Source organism: Lactuca virosa, chromosome 7 (assembly GCF_052849685.1).
Source record: "Lactuca virosa cultivar CGN04683 chromosome 7, Lactuca_virosa_CGN04683_v6, whole genome shotgun sequence".
NCBI classification, from domain to species: Eukaryota; Viridiplantae; Streptophyta; class Magnoliopsida; order Asterales; family Asteraceae; genus Lactuca; species Lactuca virosa.
Window position 1 is genome coordinate 128,388,432 of NC_136432.1, and position 18,503 is coordinate 128,406,934.

The 18,503-nt window shown below is 35.2% G+C and overlaps 2 protein-coding genes and 1 long non-coding RNA gene across 7 annotated transcripts; 2 read left to right on the forward strand and 1 right to left on the reverse strand.

Moving 5' to 3' along the window:
* Window positions 1-6,601: 6,601 nt before the first annotated feature.
* LOC145124741 (Pentatricopeptide repeat (PPR) superfamily protein) lies at window positions 6,602-13,637 on the forward strand. Of its 4 annotated transcripts, none has more exons than XM_079060195.1 (2): window positions 6,602-9,445; window positions 13,279-13,637. In XM_079060195.1, exon 1 carries the CDS (start codon window positions 7,080-7,082, stop codon window positions 9,411-9,413), a length of 2,334 nt encoding a protein of 777 aa, XP_078916321.1. In that variant the 5' UTR covers window positions 6,602-7,079; the 3' UTR covers window positions 9,414-9,445; window positions 13,279-13,637. The 4 variants fall into 4 exon arrangements, with proteins under 4 accessions (XP_078916321.1, XP_078916323.1, XP_078916322.1 ...); XM_079060197.1 differs by having other exon boundaries at window positions 13,299-13,637; XM_079060196.1 differs by lacking the exon at window positions 13,279-13,637 and adding an exon at window positions 12,299-12,981.
* Window positions 9,657-12,537, reverse strand: LOC145127130 (serine/threonine-protein kinase STY17-like). Its single transcript, XM_079062382.1, has 5 exons — window positions 12,382-12,537; window positions 11,499-11,798; window positions 10,599-11,109; window positions 9,943-10,085; window positions 9,657-9,839 (listed from the first exon to the last, which is right to left on the reverse strand). Exons 1-5 carry the CDS (start codon window positions 12,535-12,537, stop codon window positions 9,657-9,659), a joined length of 1,293 nt encoding a protein of 430 aa, XP_078918508.1.
* Window positions 13,638-15,579: 1,942 nt separating the features above from the next.
* Window positions 15,580-18,435, forward strand: LOC145125118 (uncharacterized). 2 transcript variants are annotated; one of them, XR_013715820.1, is made up of 2 exons: window positions 15,580-15,841; window positions 18,135-18,435. It is a non-coding gene; the product is annotated as an uncharacterized LOC145125118 (long non-coding RNA). The 2 variants fall into 2 exon arrangements; XR_013715819.1 differs by lacking the exon at window positions 15,580-15,841 and adding an exon at window positions 17,389-17,657.
* The last annotated feature ends 68 nt before the right edge of the window (window positions 18,436-18,503 follow it).

The window sequence follows — 18,503 nt, forward strand, 5'->3', positions numbered from 1 at the left end:
AGAACGGAAGTTATCTCTATCCGTCTGAAAGCTGGCATCACTGTAACCATCTACTCTCAAAGTATCACTGCCACCAAGCACAAGAACCCAGTCCTTTGTCCTTCGTAAATACTTGAGTATATTCTTAACTGCTATCCAATGAGCTCTACCTGGGTTTCCCTGATAGCGACTGACCATGCTCAAAGCAAATGCCACATCAGGGCGAGTACATGTCATAGCGTACATGATCGATCCGACAGCGGAAGCATAAGGTACACGACTCATGTCATCTATCTCAACATCTGTACTCGGGCATTGAGTCTTACTCAATTTGGTATTGCTCTGGATAGGTAGCTCTCCCTTCTTGGAATTTTCCATACTAAACCTCTTTAGTACCTTATCCAAGTATGTGCTCTGACTAAGTCCAATTAGTCTCTTCTTTCTATCTCTCAATATTCTAATCCCAAGAATATAGGCAGCTTCTCCAAGGTCTTTCATGGCAAAACACTTTCCAAGCCAAGACTTAACTTCTTTCAAGGTTGGAACGTCGTTACCAATGAGTAATATGTCATCGACATACAACACCAGAAAAGTTACTATACTCCCACTAGCCTTGATATACACACAGAACTCATCTTCACTTCTAGAGAAACCAAACTCTTTAACTTTCTCATGGAAGCAAAGATTCCAACTGCGAGATGCTTGTTTCAATCCATAAATGGATTTCTCAAGCTTGCACACTCTATTGGGGAACTTTGCATCAACAAAACCCTTTGGCTGACTCATGTAAACATCTTCAGCCAACTTCCCATTAAGGAAAGCAGTTTTGACATCCATCTGCCAGATTTCATAATCATGAAAGGCAGCTATGGCGAGCAATATCCTAATAGATTTAATCTTAGCCACTGGCGAAAAAGTCTCATCATAGTCAACCCCTGGGGTTTGAGTAAAACCTTTTGCAACCAGTCGAGCCTTGAATGTATGCACATTCCCATCCATGTCTGTCTTCTTCTTGAAGATCCATTTGCACCCAACTGTCTTGCGACCTGGTGCACTATCAACCAAATTCCAAACTTGGTTGTCATACATGGACTTAATCTCGCTGTCCATTGCCTCTTTCCACTTGGAAGCCTCTGGGCCTGCCATTGCTTCCTTATAAGTGACTGGTTCATCTAAGTTTACCAGTGTTCTGTCACTTATGAATGTGTCACCATCTGAAGTAATATGAAAACCATACAACTCAGGTGGCACACTCACCCTAGTGGATCTTCTAAGAGGTAATGAGTTATCAATTGGTTCAACAGGAACTGTTTCCTCTGGTTGAGTGCTAGTGTCATCTAAGGTTCCTTCATTGGCTGAATCTTGAATTTCTTCAAGGTCAATAGTGCTCCCACTGTCCACTTTGAATATGAGCTCTCTTTCAAGAAAGACTCCTCTTCGTGCTACAAAGACCACGTTTTCACTAGGCCTGTAGAACAAATATCCAAAAGACTGCTTTGGGTAACCAATGAAAACACATTTCTCACTTCTAGCTGCTAGCTTGTCGTGAGTCTCTCGTCTTACGAAAGCTTCACAACCCCAGACTTTAATGTGTGCTAACGAGGGAACTTTCCCTGTCCACATTTCGTGAGGTGTTTTGGCAACCTTCTTTGTAGGGACAAGATTGAGGATGTGGGCGGCTGTCTCTAAGGCATACCCCCAGAAGTGAATAGGAAGCGAAGCCCGACTCATCATAGAACGAACCATGTCTAACAAGGTTCGATTACGCCTCTCAGCTACACCATTTAACTGTGGTGTCCTAGGAGGAGTCAATTGTGAGACTATCCCACATTCTTTCAGATAGTCGTTAAACTCGATACTAAGATACTCCCCGCCTCTATCGGATCTAAGTATCTTTATCTTTCTGCCCAATTGATTTTCGACTTCATGCTTAAACTCTTTGAACTTTTCAAAAGTTTCTGACTTATGCTTGATCAAGTAGATATATCCATATCTGCTATAATCGTCAATGAAAGTCACATAGAATCGATTAGCATCTCTTGTAGTTGATCTGAAGGGCCCACACACATCTGTGTGTATGAGATCCAACAGACCTTCACCTCTTTCACAAGACCCTGTGAATGGTGATTTTGTCATCTTTCCCAAAAGACAAGATTCACACATATCATCTGACTTTAGGTCAAATGATTCCAACACTCCATCCTTTTGGAGTTGGGCTATGCGTTTCTTGTTAATGTGTCCAAGACGACAATGCCACAAGCATGCCTTGTCTACACTATTAGACAAGTCAATATTAAGTACACTATTTCCTAGGCTATCAACACAAGTCACTGTTTCATACACACCATTACAAGGCAAAGCTTCAAACATAAAAACACCATTCTTATAAACAGAAATTGAACCATTCAAATCATTAAAAGAATATGTAAAACCTTGTCTGAACAATGCATGAAATGAAATAATGTTTCTCGTCATCTCAGACGAATAGCAACAATTTATTAAATCTAATCTAACATCATTACTAAGCAGAAGCTGATAAACTCCGATCTTGGTTACTGGTGAAGACTTTCTGTTTCCCATGATCAGGTTTATCCTTCCTCACTCTATCTCCTCACTTTCCTTTAGACCCTGCAAATCAGAACAGATATGAAAACCACATCCTGTATCAAGGACCCATGAACGAGAAGATAATGAGTTATTAGCAGAAATAGTGTAAATACCTGCCGAAGATGGCTTCACTTTGCCATCCTTGATATCTTGCAGATATTGTGGGCAAGATCTCTTCCAATGCCCCTTTTGGTTGCAGTAAAAGCAAACTGCCTCTTTTGGATCAGAAACATGGGGAGTGGAACCATTGGGCTTAGCCTTTGGGCCATTACTAGATGTCCCAGCTTGAGCCTTGCTCTTCCAGTTTTGCTTGGGAGGACCTTTCCTCTTTTTCCCCTTTCCCTGTCCAATAGCCAAAACAGGGGCACTCGTAGGTGTGGAGGGTATACTTTTACCCTTCATCCCTGCCTCAGCTGTCTGCAACAAGTTGTGCAATTGGGCCAAGGTCTGCTCAGTATTGTTCAAATGGTAAGTTAGAATAAACTGACCATAACATTCAGGAAGTGAGTTCAAGACCATGTCAATGGCCAATTCCTCATCAAAGTGAATATTGAGCTTGACCAAACGCTCTATGTAGCGTTGCATTCTTTGCACATGTGACACAACCGACTCCCCATCTTTCATCTTGCAAGCCATGAGTGACTTGACTACTTCGAACTTTTCTTGACGAGCTCGCTTATGGTACTTTTCCATAAGGTCCTTGTTCATCTCGAAAGGCCAGTAGTCCTCATAGTACCTCTGCAGTTCTGGGGACATAGTTGCCACCATGATGCATGCCACTTTGGTAGCATCATCGTAATGTTTCTTGTAGGCAGCAAGATCTTCAGGAGTAGCTTCATTCTCATCAAGCTCTTTGAGCTCCTTTTCAAGAACATATTCTTTGTTCTCGAAACGAAGAGCCATCTTGATGTTGCGCATCCAATCGTTATAGTTTGAGCCATCCATAACGACTTTGGAGCAGATATTGAGCAAAGAGAAGTTCTGGTTGGAGGAGGATGAAGCAGAAGTGTTTCCAGGAGTAGACATCTGAAAAGAAAGAAAGTTTTAGTTAGATTTCAAGATACCTTAATAGAATAACCCAAAGATATAATATCAAGGTTAGGATCCAACTATGAAGATTCACAACTTAGAAATGGGATGCCGAGATCCAAGTGCAAATTTCATAAAGGTAGGTGAATGACGATTCACCAATTCCACCATTAAACGAAACAAACAAAGTGAAATTCCTAATTCTTTTGAGATACATTGAAACTATTCAATGGCATGTTTTAATCTCAGATTATGCTCTTCTATTTGTGACTGGGATGCCGAGGATCACAAACAAGATGTGAATAACCATGCAAATGTGCTTGGTAACCTCATTGTCTTTATCATTAACTATTGATGTGCTGGTAAACCACACACGCTCCATCAAAATGACAATTATGAGATACCCATTACTACTCTTTATTAGTGCCTTTTAGTGTGCTGGTTAACCACACACGCTCCACTAACGACCAATAAAGCATAATGTGCAATTTCATGGATTAGCATACTTTTCACATTTTTCCTAAAGTAACTAGAGTTGGGATTTTGAAAATAATGTTCTAGTACTTTTAATATCATTATACTTTTAATGAGAAGTAGTTATCCTATCAAATCCGTTCTGCTAACGACCCTCCACTAATCAAGGAAGCGGTGGGTGAGAGTGGACACCCATTCAACTACCATTTTATAGGCAGTTTCCTTATACCCCCCTTATAGATTAGCTTCGTGAATGAGGCATACTAGCGATTTGACTGACCATGTTCTTATACATATATAATATTAAACTTTTAATTATAATATATATATAAGGTGTGTTTTAAAACATTTTAAAACTTCAAGGGTTTATAAATTTCGAAATTTAAGCTATTAAATTTAAATTTAAATAAACCAATTAACTAGATTTAATATTTATCTTTTAATTAACTATTAATCAAATTATTAAATCTTGTAAGGATTATCTAATTAAATTAATCCATTAATTTAATCCTAATCCTTATCCCTCTAAATTTCGAAAAATAGGGTAAGGATAATTATCCAATTAATCTAATTAAGCAACAATTATCCAAAACAAGAAACCCTAAAACTTCTAAGCAAATTTCGAAATTTACAAGGGAGGAGGCTAGGGTTTTCAAAACCCTAACCCTAATTTCGATTAGGGTTCTTTGGAGGCTAGGGTTTTCGAAAAAACCCTTTGATCCAAAACCCTAGAAATCGAAAATTTTGGCCTTTAGGGTTTAATAGCTATAAACCTTAATTTGCAATTCAACAATTGTAGCAATTCAATTTAAAACAACAAGTCTCTGATACCACTGATGGGTTTTAGGTACAACAAATAAACTAGAAAACAATTCCTAAGTTCACATGCAACCTACTTTGGATCTATGTTTTAACTATTGAACATACAACTTTGAATTGCAAAACAAGAACCCTAGAGGAGAGAGGCTAATTTCGAAATTAACAAACTAGGGTTTAGGGTTTACATACCTTTCAATTGATATAGCAAACAATTGATATTCCCTTGATCTTGATCTTGATCTTCTTGGAAGCTTTAGCACCACAAGTGTAATGCCTCTAATGGAATCACACCCAAACTAGCAAGAAGGAAAGTAGAAGAGAGAGAGGAGAGGGAGTATGCAAAATCTCGGCCTTAGGGTTTCTTCAAAAGAAAGAGTGACCAAAAACATGAACCAGGAGGCTCCTTATATAGCTGAGGGATCTAGGGTTTAAGGGAAACCCTAGTTATCCTTTGCTTAGGGCCTAAGCAAACCCAAGGGCCTTATCCAAGCCCCTATGGACGAAATTATTAGGGTTTCCCCTAAAGATTTCGTCCACCCTCTTCCAAGGGGGTTCTAGAGCCTTCCACTCAACTATTAGATAATTGCAAACTAGTCCCTGCACCTTATAATTAATTCTTTTAACCCCAAAATCAATTCTGATTAATTTCTGGCTAACAATTAATTAAACATAATGATTTCTAATTAATATATTAATCCATTAACATATTAATAAATCATTTATATATATATTAATTTATTAATCTTATAAATTAATATCTCTCCTTTCATAATTTCCTTGTCCAGTTGCTAGGTTGAGGGCAACCCAAAAGGACTGTGCTGCTATCAATTCAAGTACATACCAATTATAGTTATGGGCTTAGACACCTAATCCAACACTTAGCATTAAGGGTTAAAAAGGAAACATATCGGAACTTGAATGTTACATGAGATGTGTAAACGGTTTGTGGGTTGTGTTTTCGTATTGATGCATGACCACAATAACCGGAGCGATATCGTCTTTGTGTACATTGTTTATAACAAAGTTGTAAATTCCATCGAACTCGCAACATTTTACCCTCATATCGCGCCACTTTAAACATATTTCATCAATATTTCGGCTTGGACAACCCATTAAGTTATAAAAAAATGCTTTGAACTTTTCGCTAAAAATCTCTAGAGATTTGACTATCTCCATCTTCCGAAAACGACACCTATACTTATGCTAAATTCTCTTTTCCCTCTCCCGACGAATTCAGCCTTTTGGGAGCCATGGTTTTTGAAAGATGAAAGCAACACAAATGGTGTGAATGTGAATAAAATGCGAGAATAATTGTGTAAAATATAAAAAGGTTTGTATTGATATTTATAGGTAAATATTAGGCAAAAAAAATTAAAAAAAAAAACAAAATATGTCCAAACTAGCCCTTACATGGTCAAGGAAGAATCAAAAGAGTAAATAAGTTTCATTGGTCGTTTTACGTCTTGGCTTCACGAATCACCACGACCATGACCTACGAAGAGGCATTGGGAATCCGGAATGGTATACACGGTCGTGGTTCGTGGCCGCCAAAAACAGGAAGACCATCTTCATACCCATTGTGAATGGCCTAAATGACAAGATTTTGAAAAGGTACGACAAAAATGAGAGATGTGAAATCACTTTTAGTGGGCAAGTATAACACAACATAATTTAAATGCTAGATCCAGATCGCACACCGAGACTTGTGCCCCGCGTCCAAGGTTGCCACGCCCCAACCAGAACCCTCTAAAGTCTAACCTAACATTACACCGCGGTACCTGCTGATCCATTATAGCACTGTATATTGCCATCATCGTTGAAATATAACACACGATAACAAGAAGGCTTAAAGGCTAAAACTGAATCACTACATCGTCGTTCATTGCATCTAATCTGTTTCTACGAAGTTACTGAATTTACTCTGGAACAGGCTACATCGGTGGTTAAGTAGCAGCAATGTCAGATGCTTCCACCGCTGGTACGCACAGGGCTCCTTAAGCAAGACTAAACCGTAGGTGAGCTGGCAATGGTATCTTCTAAGCAGACTTTATGGCATTTGACTTAATTTGTCATCCCTTCGTATTGGGTATGTGGATTAATAGTTACCAAGTTGGGGGCCACCAAGTGTTTGATTAAATTCCCCTGAGAGCGTTGATAGCAAAACTGCTGGGATGTTGCTACGAAAGTTGAGATATGGGAACTTAAAAGCTCTTTATGCCATTCAAGGCATGTTCTCCATCAGTAATCTTAACGCCCAGATTACAAGTTATTATTGTCACAGCATGGTATTTCATCAATCAGCTAACAACGCATTGGAAGTAGTGCCTGGAAATATCTATCCATGTCAATCTTTTTCAACCATAGTCAGTACAATCCTGGTCCAAGCTAGAGACCCTGCTAAGCTAAGTGAGGAGTTACAAAATGCACTCGATGAACATAAACTTAATGAAGCTTGGAACTTACATGAACAACACATGAACATGGAAGGGTTTCCCAGAAAATCTGTTGTCAACAAGCTTCTCACAACTTCTTCCCAAAGTCTACAACTTCAGTACCTCGAAAGGGCATATCATTTAGTAGAAAAAGCCATTGAAGAACACAAACAGAATTTGCTAGAAAAGACAACTCTCATATATCTATCACTATGTCTTGCAAAAGCCAGTCTACCTGTTCATGCTGCAACTGTTTTAAGAAAGCTAGTAGAAACCCAACAGTTTCCTCCTGTCACTGCTTGGTCTGCTATATTAGCACATATGTCACTAACTCCTTCTGGTGCTTATCTGGCAGCTGAATTGGTTCTTGAGATTGGTTTTCTGTTTCAAGATGGAAGAGTGGACCCACGTAAAAAGATCAATGAAGAACTCATTGCTATGAAGCCCAATACAACTGCTGTAAACATTGCTTTAGGGGGTTGTCTTTTGTTTGGGACAAATAGAAAAGCAGAGCAGCTTTTGGATATGATACCTCGAATTGGTGTGAAAACTGATGTCACCATGTTGATCATGATGGGGCATGTATATGAACAGAATGGAAGAAAAGAAGAGCTTAAAAAACTTAAGAGATACATTGATGAAGCCCATGATTTGAGTAATGTTCAGTTTAGAGAGTTTTATAATTGCTTGCTTTCTTGCCATTTGAAATTTGGGGATTTAGAATCTGCTTCTCAAATGGTTCTTGAAATGCTTAGGAAGGCAAAGAAAGCTCAAGATTCTCTTGGTGTTGCTACTTTTAGATTTGAAGCCATGAAAGTTGACAATACAAATACATCCATCCAATGTCCTCAAATAGAGTCTCAAGAGAGTTTGACTTTGACTCCTGAAAAGACAATGATACCCCAGACTTTGGATTATGAATATTTTTTTGGAGATAGAAAGTTTCTAAAACTTGAAGAAGAAGCAAAAGAACTACTTAACATTTCAGTAATGAAGTTTCAGAACAAAAAACAGTTGATCACAACCAAACATGGCATTCTCCAACCAACAGACACAGTTTTTGTGAAACTAGTCAAAGGTTTCTTGGAAGCTAACAAGGTAAAAGATTTAGTTCAATTTCTAATCAAGGTAGAGAAAGAGGATTCCCCAGTTTCTCCTGATTCTTCTCCTTTAATTCAAGTTGTGAATTCATGCATTTCTCTTGGATGGTTAGATCATGCACATGACCTGCTCGATGAAATGCGCCTGAGTGGTTTCAAAACCGGATCTTCTGTTTATTCATCTCTTTTAAAAGCATATTGTAAAGAAAACAAAACACAAGAAGTAAAATCACTCCTTAGAGATGCACGTAAAGGTGGGGTCCAGCTAGATGCTAGTTGCTACAAAGCACTCATTGAATCCCATGTGGTTGATGAAGACACTCAAGGAGCTTTAAATCTTTTTAAAGAAATGAAAGAAGCTAAACTAGACAACACTAGTCAACATAGTCAACATAATCAACAAGAATTTGATATGTTAATTCAAGGATGTGGAGGGAGTGGAGAAGCTAAACTAATGGCAAAGCTTCTACAAGAAATCAAAGAAGGACAAAAAGTCGATTGTGGTGTTCATGATTGGAACAATGTGATTCATTTCTTTTGTAGGAAGAAGATGATGCAAGATGCTGAAAAGGCTCTGAAAAAGATGAGGAGTTTAGGGTATACACCAAATGCTCAAACTTTTCATTCTTTAGTGACTGGATATGCTGCTGTTGGAGGGAAGTATACTGAGGTGACTGAACTTTGGGGTGAGATGAAGGTTCTTGGATTGTATCATGGCATGAAGTTTGATCAAGAGCTTTTGGATTCTGTTCTTTATACTTTTGTAAGAGGTGGATTTTTTATTCGGGCTAATGAAGTTGTTGAGATGATGGAAAAAGGGAAAATGTTTGTGGATAAGTATAAGTATCGGATGCTTTTTATGAAGTATCATAAAACTTTCTGTAAAGGGAAGGCTCCTAAATTTCAGACAGAGTCTCAGATAAGTAGGAGGGAGGCTGCGTTGACTTTCAAGAAATGGATTGGGTTGTTTTGACTTTTGTTCCTCAAGTCATCAAATTATCTCAAGTAAGTTTCTTCTGTCCTTTTATGTCTTTTCCCCTTTAACCCTAATTATAATTGGCAAATAACAATTACTACTTGAAGTTTAGTAATTTCGATTTTTGTTCAACATTTATATAAAATACTATGCTAAGTCTACTACAGTAGAGTATTTCTAATAGCAAGGCACAATAAAATACAAGTATAAAAATGTTGGAAAAGTATTAAAAGGAAAATTCTATGGGGCATTAATAAATCTATCATAAATCATTGTCAAACCCCGGGTAATTGTACCAAAAGAGGGTCTATATTCAGGATCTTCATCCCATGAGAGTTGAATCAGTTGAATCAAATCTTCAATGTTATCTTCATGCTCCGGAAGTGCTGGCCTTATCTTGCCTTCCCCAACTTGTAATGCAATCTGTTCCTCATTAAACACAAATGCACACCAACTGTTTGTTGAAAGTCCTAAATGAAGAAAGAATTAACTTGTAGTGATATGGTAGTGTGTTTTAGTTGAGTACCTTGGAGGGACCATAGTCTGTCTCTATGTATGGATAATTGCCGGTTAGAAGCTCATTAAGTATGATTCCGAAACTGAAAACATCGCATTTTTCATCGTATGGCTCACTTCGAATTACCTCTGGGGCCATGTATACATATGTCCCTAAAGAAAACAAAATATAAGACTCCCTTTGAACTGTGTTTGACGTGTATTGGACTGTGCGACCGTGACTGATGCCAATGGGACAAAAAAATGCAAAATTTTGTCCTACCCAAAAAGGTGAGACATGGATACGCTCTCGATTTTTCGTTTGTGCAAATGACGAAAATGCCCTTCTCATCCTCGTCATTGCAAATAGCATTAGAAAGCTTGTCTGGTCCGGTCTTGTATTTTATAACAAACGCAGCCTACGACTGCGTTTGTTACACAGGACAAGGCTAGACAAGCTTTCTAAGGTTATTCTCGATGATGAGGATGAGGAGGGCATTTTCGTCTTTTTGCACAAACAGGAAATCGAACGCGAATCCATGTCCCACCTTTTTGGGTGGGACAAAAATTTTCATTCTTTTAGTCTCATTGGCATCGGTCGCAGTCCCAGTCCAATGCACACTAAATGCAGTATAAAACCGTTATGTCCTATCTTGTTATCCAAAGGAAGAAAGATGGAAGTCTAACCCGTTTCACCCGTAAACGCTTTTTCTTCATCCGACAAGAATCGTGCATGCCCAAAATCCGCAACTCTCACATGAAACGCATCATCCATAAATATATTACTAGGTTTTAAATCCCTATGTATAATCATAGGCTTATGCTCATGTAAATACTGCATCCCTTGAGCAATCTCTAGTGCCTTGGCTAATCTCTCTTCAAAAGGAGGAAGTGGGGTGACACGTTCTTTCCTCCTCTTACCCGGACCATGTAGCCAATCCTTCAAAGTCATGTTCATGAATTCGGTAACCACCCACCCATGGTTCGGTGGGTCAAGACACGCACCTATTAGCCGGAGTACGTACGTGTGTCGTTGTCTTGACAGGGTTTCCACCTCTTGAGCAAAGAAGCTAACGCCACAATCGTTTAATCTGAAAAAATCGGGAAATATGCACTTCACTGCGACTTCTAGGCCTCTCCATGTTGCTTTGTATATTTCCGCCGTGCTTCCTTGAGCTACTTTCTTGTGTAATTCAATCTTACACCATGCAAAAACAATAAAATCAATCTCTTAAGATTATGTATAATGTATTTATGTGTGCCTTTTGTAATGTGTTAGGTTGTGTTTGTTACACCGGACATGACTAGAATCTACTAAACAAACTTTATAGGGCTATTTCCGATGATGATGAGGTTATTTATGTCTTTTACACAAGCGAGAGGTCAAGAGGGACACCCTTTTCCACCGGGACAAAAAATTGCAATTTTTATCTAATTACGTCATTACAAAATTTCTAATTTTTGTCTAAATACGAAAAAAGTTACAATTTTCGTATCATTGATAACCGAACAAGCTTTCTAGACTATTTTCGATGACGAGGAGGGTATTTATGTCTTTTTACACAAACCGAGGGTTGATGTATGTACCTCATGTGGATCAATGTACCATCCGTTAAGCTTGGCTTGCTCGATGAGAGCTAAAAGATTGGTATTTTTGGGGATATTTGGTGGTGTTTGAGGATTTGTAGAAGCTTGAACGATGGCAGATGAGGAAGTAGGAGACGATTCTTGAGGGTTGTCTTTTTTGTTAATAATAAGGTTCAAGAATCCGTTGTCTTGTGCTACTTGTAGACAGTATTTTAGGTAATCTTGTGTTCTTTCCAACCTTATCTTGTACATAGACTTTAATTCTTTCTCTTTCTTCACTTCTTTGTGTAGCTCTTCCACCTTCAAAATAATTTCACAACCCCAAAACCAAAATCACCAAATTTATAAAGTAAAATCAATTTTTTTTTTCCTTTAACTTTCTTTTAATAATTAAAAAAAACGACTCGGATTGGTAAATTTATGACAACCATAAGATATTGATTATTATACATGACTAGACAAGATATAGCTGTTGTAATATATTTGGTGTGCAATGGAATGATAAATGCACGAATGTCAATGACACAAAAATTAAAACTTTTTTTTTTCCATATAAAAGGTGGAAAACAGTTGGAAAGGGACTCACTCTCGTTTTTTCATTTGTAAAAAGTTATAAAAAAAAGACGTAAATGCCGTCTTCCCATCATTGAAAATAGCATTCGATAGCTTGTACTGTCATATCCAGTCCCCTACACATTTACCTTTAACGAGCATTGACACAACATTGTTAATGATGTTGCATTTGTTACACCTTTTTGAGCGGGACAAAAAACTTACAACTTTGGTCCCATTGATATCAGTTTCAGTCTAATGCATACCAAACACAGTACAATGTATTCTATTCTGCCCTCACGTGCATAAGAAATAGGGGCAAACGGTGTACCTGAAGTTCGAGTCTAGAGTTAGACTGACGAGGTGGCGAAGAAGCAATGGTAGGTTTTGTCATGCAATCACCAAACGCACCACAAAATCTTGTTCGAGAACTTCTGGTTTTCATGGCGGCAATAGTGGCGGTGTTTGGTTGCCCGGGGGAGGACATGTTGGCGGCAAGTGGGATGCTCTTGGGTGGATGTCGGCTCATGAGGGGTGATTTTGGTTGAAATGCAGAGAATGGTTAATAAGGTGGTGATTTTATGTGAAGATTTGGACAAAAGAGGTGCTTTCAGCAAGCCAGCAATGGGCGGAGGTTGTAAGGAAAGGGGGTTTTGTTTTTAGCATTAACATTTCTGCCAATTCTATGTGAGTTTCTCCGCATGGTTGAGCCGGAGTTTGTGATCTTCATTTCGTTTTGACTTCTATTGCATTGGAAAACTACCACATTCATTTCCCAAAAAAAAAAAGAATCGATACAGTGAAATTGAATTATTCAATCTAGGCTCTCCAATGAAAATTTTTCTATGGAGACAGTTTGTAACTTTCCAACATTTTTGTTATAAGATAGTGATTATTTATGTATTATTTATTTATAATTTATGGCTGAAAATAGTGCTTATAATTTTCATAAAAATTAGTGAATCAAATGTAAATGGGTTTATATGTTAATAAAAGTTAAAATAGCGTAATCCATTTTATCTTTAGTGTTTTTTTTAATTAAAAATTTATTCACTTCTAAATTTTTTACTTTCAGTAAAGTTTCATACTGGTATCAATAATTTAGGGCAAATGACATAAAAAAATCCCTTAAGTTTTTAGGAAATGTTCGGATTTACCATTTGATGTTTTTTTGGTTCACTAAAGCCGAAAGTTTGCATAAAGTTTTGCATTTTTTCCATTTTAACAGGTTAGCCGGTTGGGTAACAGGTTACCTACACATATGGCAAGCCTCATACGTACAGATCGGACTGACGAAGCGCCACATAAGCGAGGGGGTGTCTTGCCAAAATTATACTGAAAAATGCGGCGGATTGGAGAGGAAAAGAGGACGGCGGGATTCAAACACCCGACCTCCTAAGCAATAATCCAAACTCCTTACCACTAGGCTGGAACATTTATTAATATACAATATTTATATTATTATTATTATTATTATTATTATTATTATTATTTTCATTAATATCGATATTTTGATTATTATTATTATTATTATTATTATTATTATTATTACTACTACTACTACGATCTTAATTGTAAAAAAATATTTCAAATAAATATAGTTTTCCGAATATATTTATTTGTATTTATTATTTATATACATTTGAAAGCCTATGCATGTGTATATATATATATATATATATATATATATATATATATATATATATATATATATATATATATATATATATATATATATATATATATATATATATATATATAGAGAGAGGGAAGGGTTATATGGAAAATAAATATTAGGGTTACAATTAAATTTAAAATAATTATACAAATGGTCCCTATGGTTTAGAATATTTCTCCAAATCTATCAATCCTTAATCTTTTATCAATCTCAAAGAAAACTTAAAATTAGAATAGTTAAAGGTTAATTTTGATTTAATAAATGAAAATCATCTCTAATTCAAAACTTATTTCAATTCTTTCAACATAACATTAATAGAATGAAAAGGCATTAAAGCCACCGTCCATGAAAACCAATCAAATCAAAGAAACTAATTAAATAGAAATGAATAAACAGTCGGCATAATTTGAAACAATTCTTTCACCCCCACCCAAAACATTCCATATTGATATTTCGACACACTCTCTGCATCTCTTTGAAGACAAACACCGGACCACCGGACAAAGTCGCCGGAACCACCACCGTGTTATGCAGCACCACCAAATACTCAACCATCTCTCCTGCATCTCTATGTTCACATACATGCACCACCACACACAACTGCCTTTAATCTCCCTACACCTGTGTTTTACCAACTTCAGACACTAACCATAACGAAACACTAGATCTAAAATCCTTACTCTGAAAAATCGTAATAATTACAGAACATCGATCACCACCACCACCCTAGATTTCGTTGTTCATCAACTTCACCCTCCTGTAAAATCTGTTTCTTTTAACCACTAGTAGGGCAGTGGGTAGCGTGGAGAATGAGATGTTCGTAAACCTGCGATGTAATTGAACTCCCCCCCAGATCGTGTCCTTCTTGCATATCGATTTCAGAAAATTAGGGCTTCGATTTTTGTTAGTTTGGTACAAATATCGATTTCAAGGTTTTTTTTTCATTGGAATTTCTGAAAGATGAACACGATTTATAAGTTTTATTCATCTGATGTATGTGTATTTTCATGTGTTTTCTTGAAGATCAATTTTTGAAATTCTAGTGAGTATGTGTGTTCTTTCAAAAATCATTGATGAAAATGAACATGAAAGATGAAGATAGAGATGTACAAGGAACTCAGTGTAATGGGTGGGAGTTGGATTTGAGATATGTGATTTGAATTTGGAACTTCGATATGGAGATTTACAGAGAAGATGAAATGGTTTCTAGCTTTACATTTAGATGTTGTATCTGGTAAAAGGTTGTGGTGGGACCTAATCTTTTCCCTCAGTGTATTTTGATTTTATGAATTTTGTTAATCGTTTAGATTTTTTTCTGGGTTTCTTCTTCATGGACGAGGATGATGAAGTGGAAAGGGAAAATGAAACGGGAAGGAAGAAGAGGGGTTGGTTGCCGGATCAAAACAAATACAGTTGGACTAAACATATAATTTTAAGAAAACAACATGGACTAAATTTGTAAATTTAACATGGACTAAATTTGTAAATTCGTAATTTCAATAACTTTTATAGTTGGACAAGTGTCAATTGCTCATTGGCTCCTAACTTGATGCCTTAAATATTTATTTTCCATAAAACCTAATCTTTTATATATATATATATATATATATATATATATATATATATATATATATATATATATATATATATATATATATATATAAAGTTAGGTTCATATGTTTTTGACAACTATTGTATGTTTGTAGGGACCAATGAGAATTCAGAAAATAATAAATAATTAAATAAATAAATAAGGGTATAATGATAATCTTAATATATCTATTATGGTAAAAGAATAATTCAATTAATATCTCCTAAAATAAGGCAATAAGTTAAACCCTAAAATCCATCGTCCCTTTATTATTCGCCGATCACTTTCTTCTTCTTCACACGTTGGTTCTCCTCACGTTGTTCTTCTCCTTCAATTTTCCTACTCGTCGACAACTAAGAAAGAAGGGAAGTGAATCAGAATCAAGAATTTTCTATCTACTAGTTTGTGATCGATTGGAGGAGAAGGGGTAAATCTCGACTGATTATACTTCCTTTTGTTTGATATTGTTTTGTATCATGCTCGTTCATCACCATGTCATCAGCGCTTCTCCAATTTTTCCAGGTAACATATTATTCCTTTGTTAAACTTGTTAGTTATACGTTTTTGATTTGTTAGGGTTCCATACAAACTAGTTCTTCATTGATTGGAGATAAGACATGTAACCAAAAATATATAATTATTTAATGTATTTGACATATGTGTGATTTTTAATTAATTACATTCAAGCAAAAATTGAATTTTGTTATGGCCGAACATTTATCAAATATATTTTGAAGAATGATGGGGAGTGATTGAATCATAATAGAGAAATGAAACAAATTATGATGCAGATTCAATAAAGGTTCGTGAACCCCAGGTTCATAATTTTACTTATGCCCATATGAGACCACCTTTTTTAATAGGCGAAGCCCTTCTAATTTTGCCACTGTGAGTAGGATACTGATATACAAGAAAAGCTTTAATTATACACAATTTTGTTTTATTTGTACGATGTTATTTTTTTATGTAAAAAACTTAATGAAAGTATTAATAGTAGTGTGAAAAAGAAAGAAAACATGGATTTGTGTGTGTTTGACCAGGTTTGTATTATTGTGCATTTTGTTAGAATTAATAGCAACACATGTCTTATGCATTGAATTAATAGTTTTTATTCTCTTAGAATGTATTAAATTTTTTAATATTTGAAAGTTGATTATATTTTCTTCGTGAATTTAGGTTTTAAAGAGGCTGTCTTTAATGTGAAAAATGAAGAAAAATGGAGAACGAGAATGTATTCTAGCATAATGTATTCTGTCAGAATGTATAAATTGTTTCTTAAAAACAATATTCTTTCGGAATGGATTAGTATTTTTGTTAGAATTTGATGTTTTTTTTTTTTTTTTTTTCATTTGTAACATTTTTAGTTTTAATCTTTAAGAATAAATGTAATTTTTAAACCATTAGTCATATTTTTTTAGAATGAATGTAATAATTGTTTATAGTTTTATTCTTTATGAATGAATGTAATTAGCGATTCTTAAAGAATAAAATCCGTATTCTTTAGTAAATGTTATTCTTGATAATATGTTGTATAATTCTTTAAGCATGTTTATTATAAAAAATTTCTTAAATGGAACCATATTCTGCAAGAATAAAACCGAAAATATATTTACTAGTTTATGGTTGACTTTTTATTATTCTGACAGAATAAATCGGTTATTACTAAAACTATATTAGAATTTAATTAGAATTAATTTAAAAAATTCAAACTTTTATAAATAAGGGAATTAATGATCCCTTAAAATCCGAAAAGTACCTTTTTTAATATAGATTAATTGACCAAAATATCATTTTGCTGAAATTTGTGTGATTATATTATACATGTTACCCTATTGTAATATCATAGACTTTTAGGTCATGACCATTGATTCTATTCATCCGTTGGTCCAGAATTGTCCTTAGGAGCACACAATAGATACGAAAACATTTGAACCTAGCCCTTATATATATATATATATATATATATATATATATATATATATATATATATATATATATATATATATATATATATATATATATATATATATATGGGAAAAGGGAATGTGTGGCTGTTACTAGGTGTGGAACCTAAAAAACGTTGTCGTTTTAAGGTGAGATGTATTAAATCCCGTATTCCTCTTGTACCGACCTATTTTTCTTCTTTCCGTCAACATTCCTATATTTATCGGCTTCTTTCTTTTCTTCATCTGAGTAATCTCTTAGGAGTATTGTACGCAATCTTTATGTGTTTAATTTGCAAGGAACAAATCTGAAAAGTGATGATTTAATATCTAAGGGTTGGCCCTGTTGCCGAATGCCACAAATTATATCCCTCGTCCTAAACCGATTTACACAGGTTAAGTTATACATCCCTTGTTTTAATTAGACTTACTTTTCTAGTTGTTTAATTTAATTTAGTTCTTTGGAAACCTATTAAAATTTGATCCCATTTAAAAACATCTCGATTTGCAATACTTTCTTTTTCCCCTTTTCATTTTCCATTTAATTTTTTGGTTTCTACCTTCTTATATTTCATCTCTCTTATTACTATTATGAGTTGTAATTAGGTTTTCCATTTTCTCTCTATTAAATTTCAATTTGTTGTTAAGTCCTTATAGCACAGTATGTTGGTATTAGGTAAATCTTAATTACATCCCATAAAATTAGATTTCTTTTAATTTATACGATAATTATATCCCATTATTATTTTTTTTTTTTGAATTTTCATCTAGTCATCTTTAAAGTAGTTATTACAAATATTAACTATCAATGGAGATGAAGTTGTCGTTAATCAAAACAATTCATTTTTTGTTTGTTTATTTTTTAACTTTAGGTAATTCAGTTTTTGGGAATTCTTCCATCTATAGTTTCCATTGATGGTGTCTATCAATGACTAGTTGAACTTCTCATCAAAGATAAAAGACTTGTTTCTACTTGGAAATCCCTTTCAGGTGGTAGCTGATATCAGTAGAAACAGAATGAAAGAAAGGCTTGAAGTTATGTAAAGGCAACATTATCAATAGTGAATACTTTACCAAAAACTAGAACCAATCATTGAACTTTGAATATGTGTTTATGTGATGAATTAGTTGAATTGTTGTAATTTTTTTACTTTAATTCTTCGTTGTATGCCATTTATGCCCTTCAGCTTTTTTCTTACAAATGAGTTTTATTATTTTTATTTACCTATAATTGCAATCAC

What these genes read in the sequence shown, in the direction of transcription:
- LOC145124741 (XM_079060195.1), top strand. Translation starts at nt 7,080, where the DNA reads ATGTTGCTACGAAAGTTGAGATATGGGAACTTAAAAGCTCTTTATGCC.
- LOC145127130 (XM_079062382.1), bottom strand. Translation starts at nt 12,537, where the DNA reads ATGTCCTCCCCCGGGCAACCAAACACCGCCACTATTGCCGCCATGAAA. An exon ending in GGTACATTGATCCACATGAG is followed by an intron (nt 11,110 to 11,498) that starts GTACATACATCA and finishes GCATGGTGTAAG; the next exon opens with ATTGAATTACACAAGAAAGT. An exon ending in CAGACTATGGTCCCTCCAAG is followed by an intron (nt 9,840 to 9,942) that starts GTACTCAACTAA and finishes AATGAGGAACAG; the next exon opens with ATTGCATTACAAGTTGGGGA.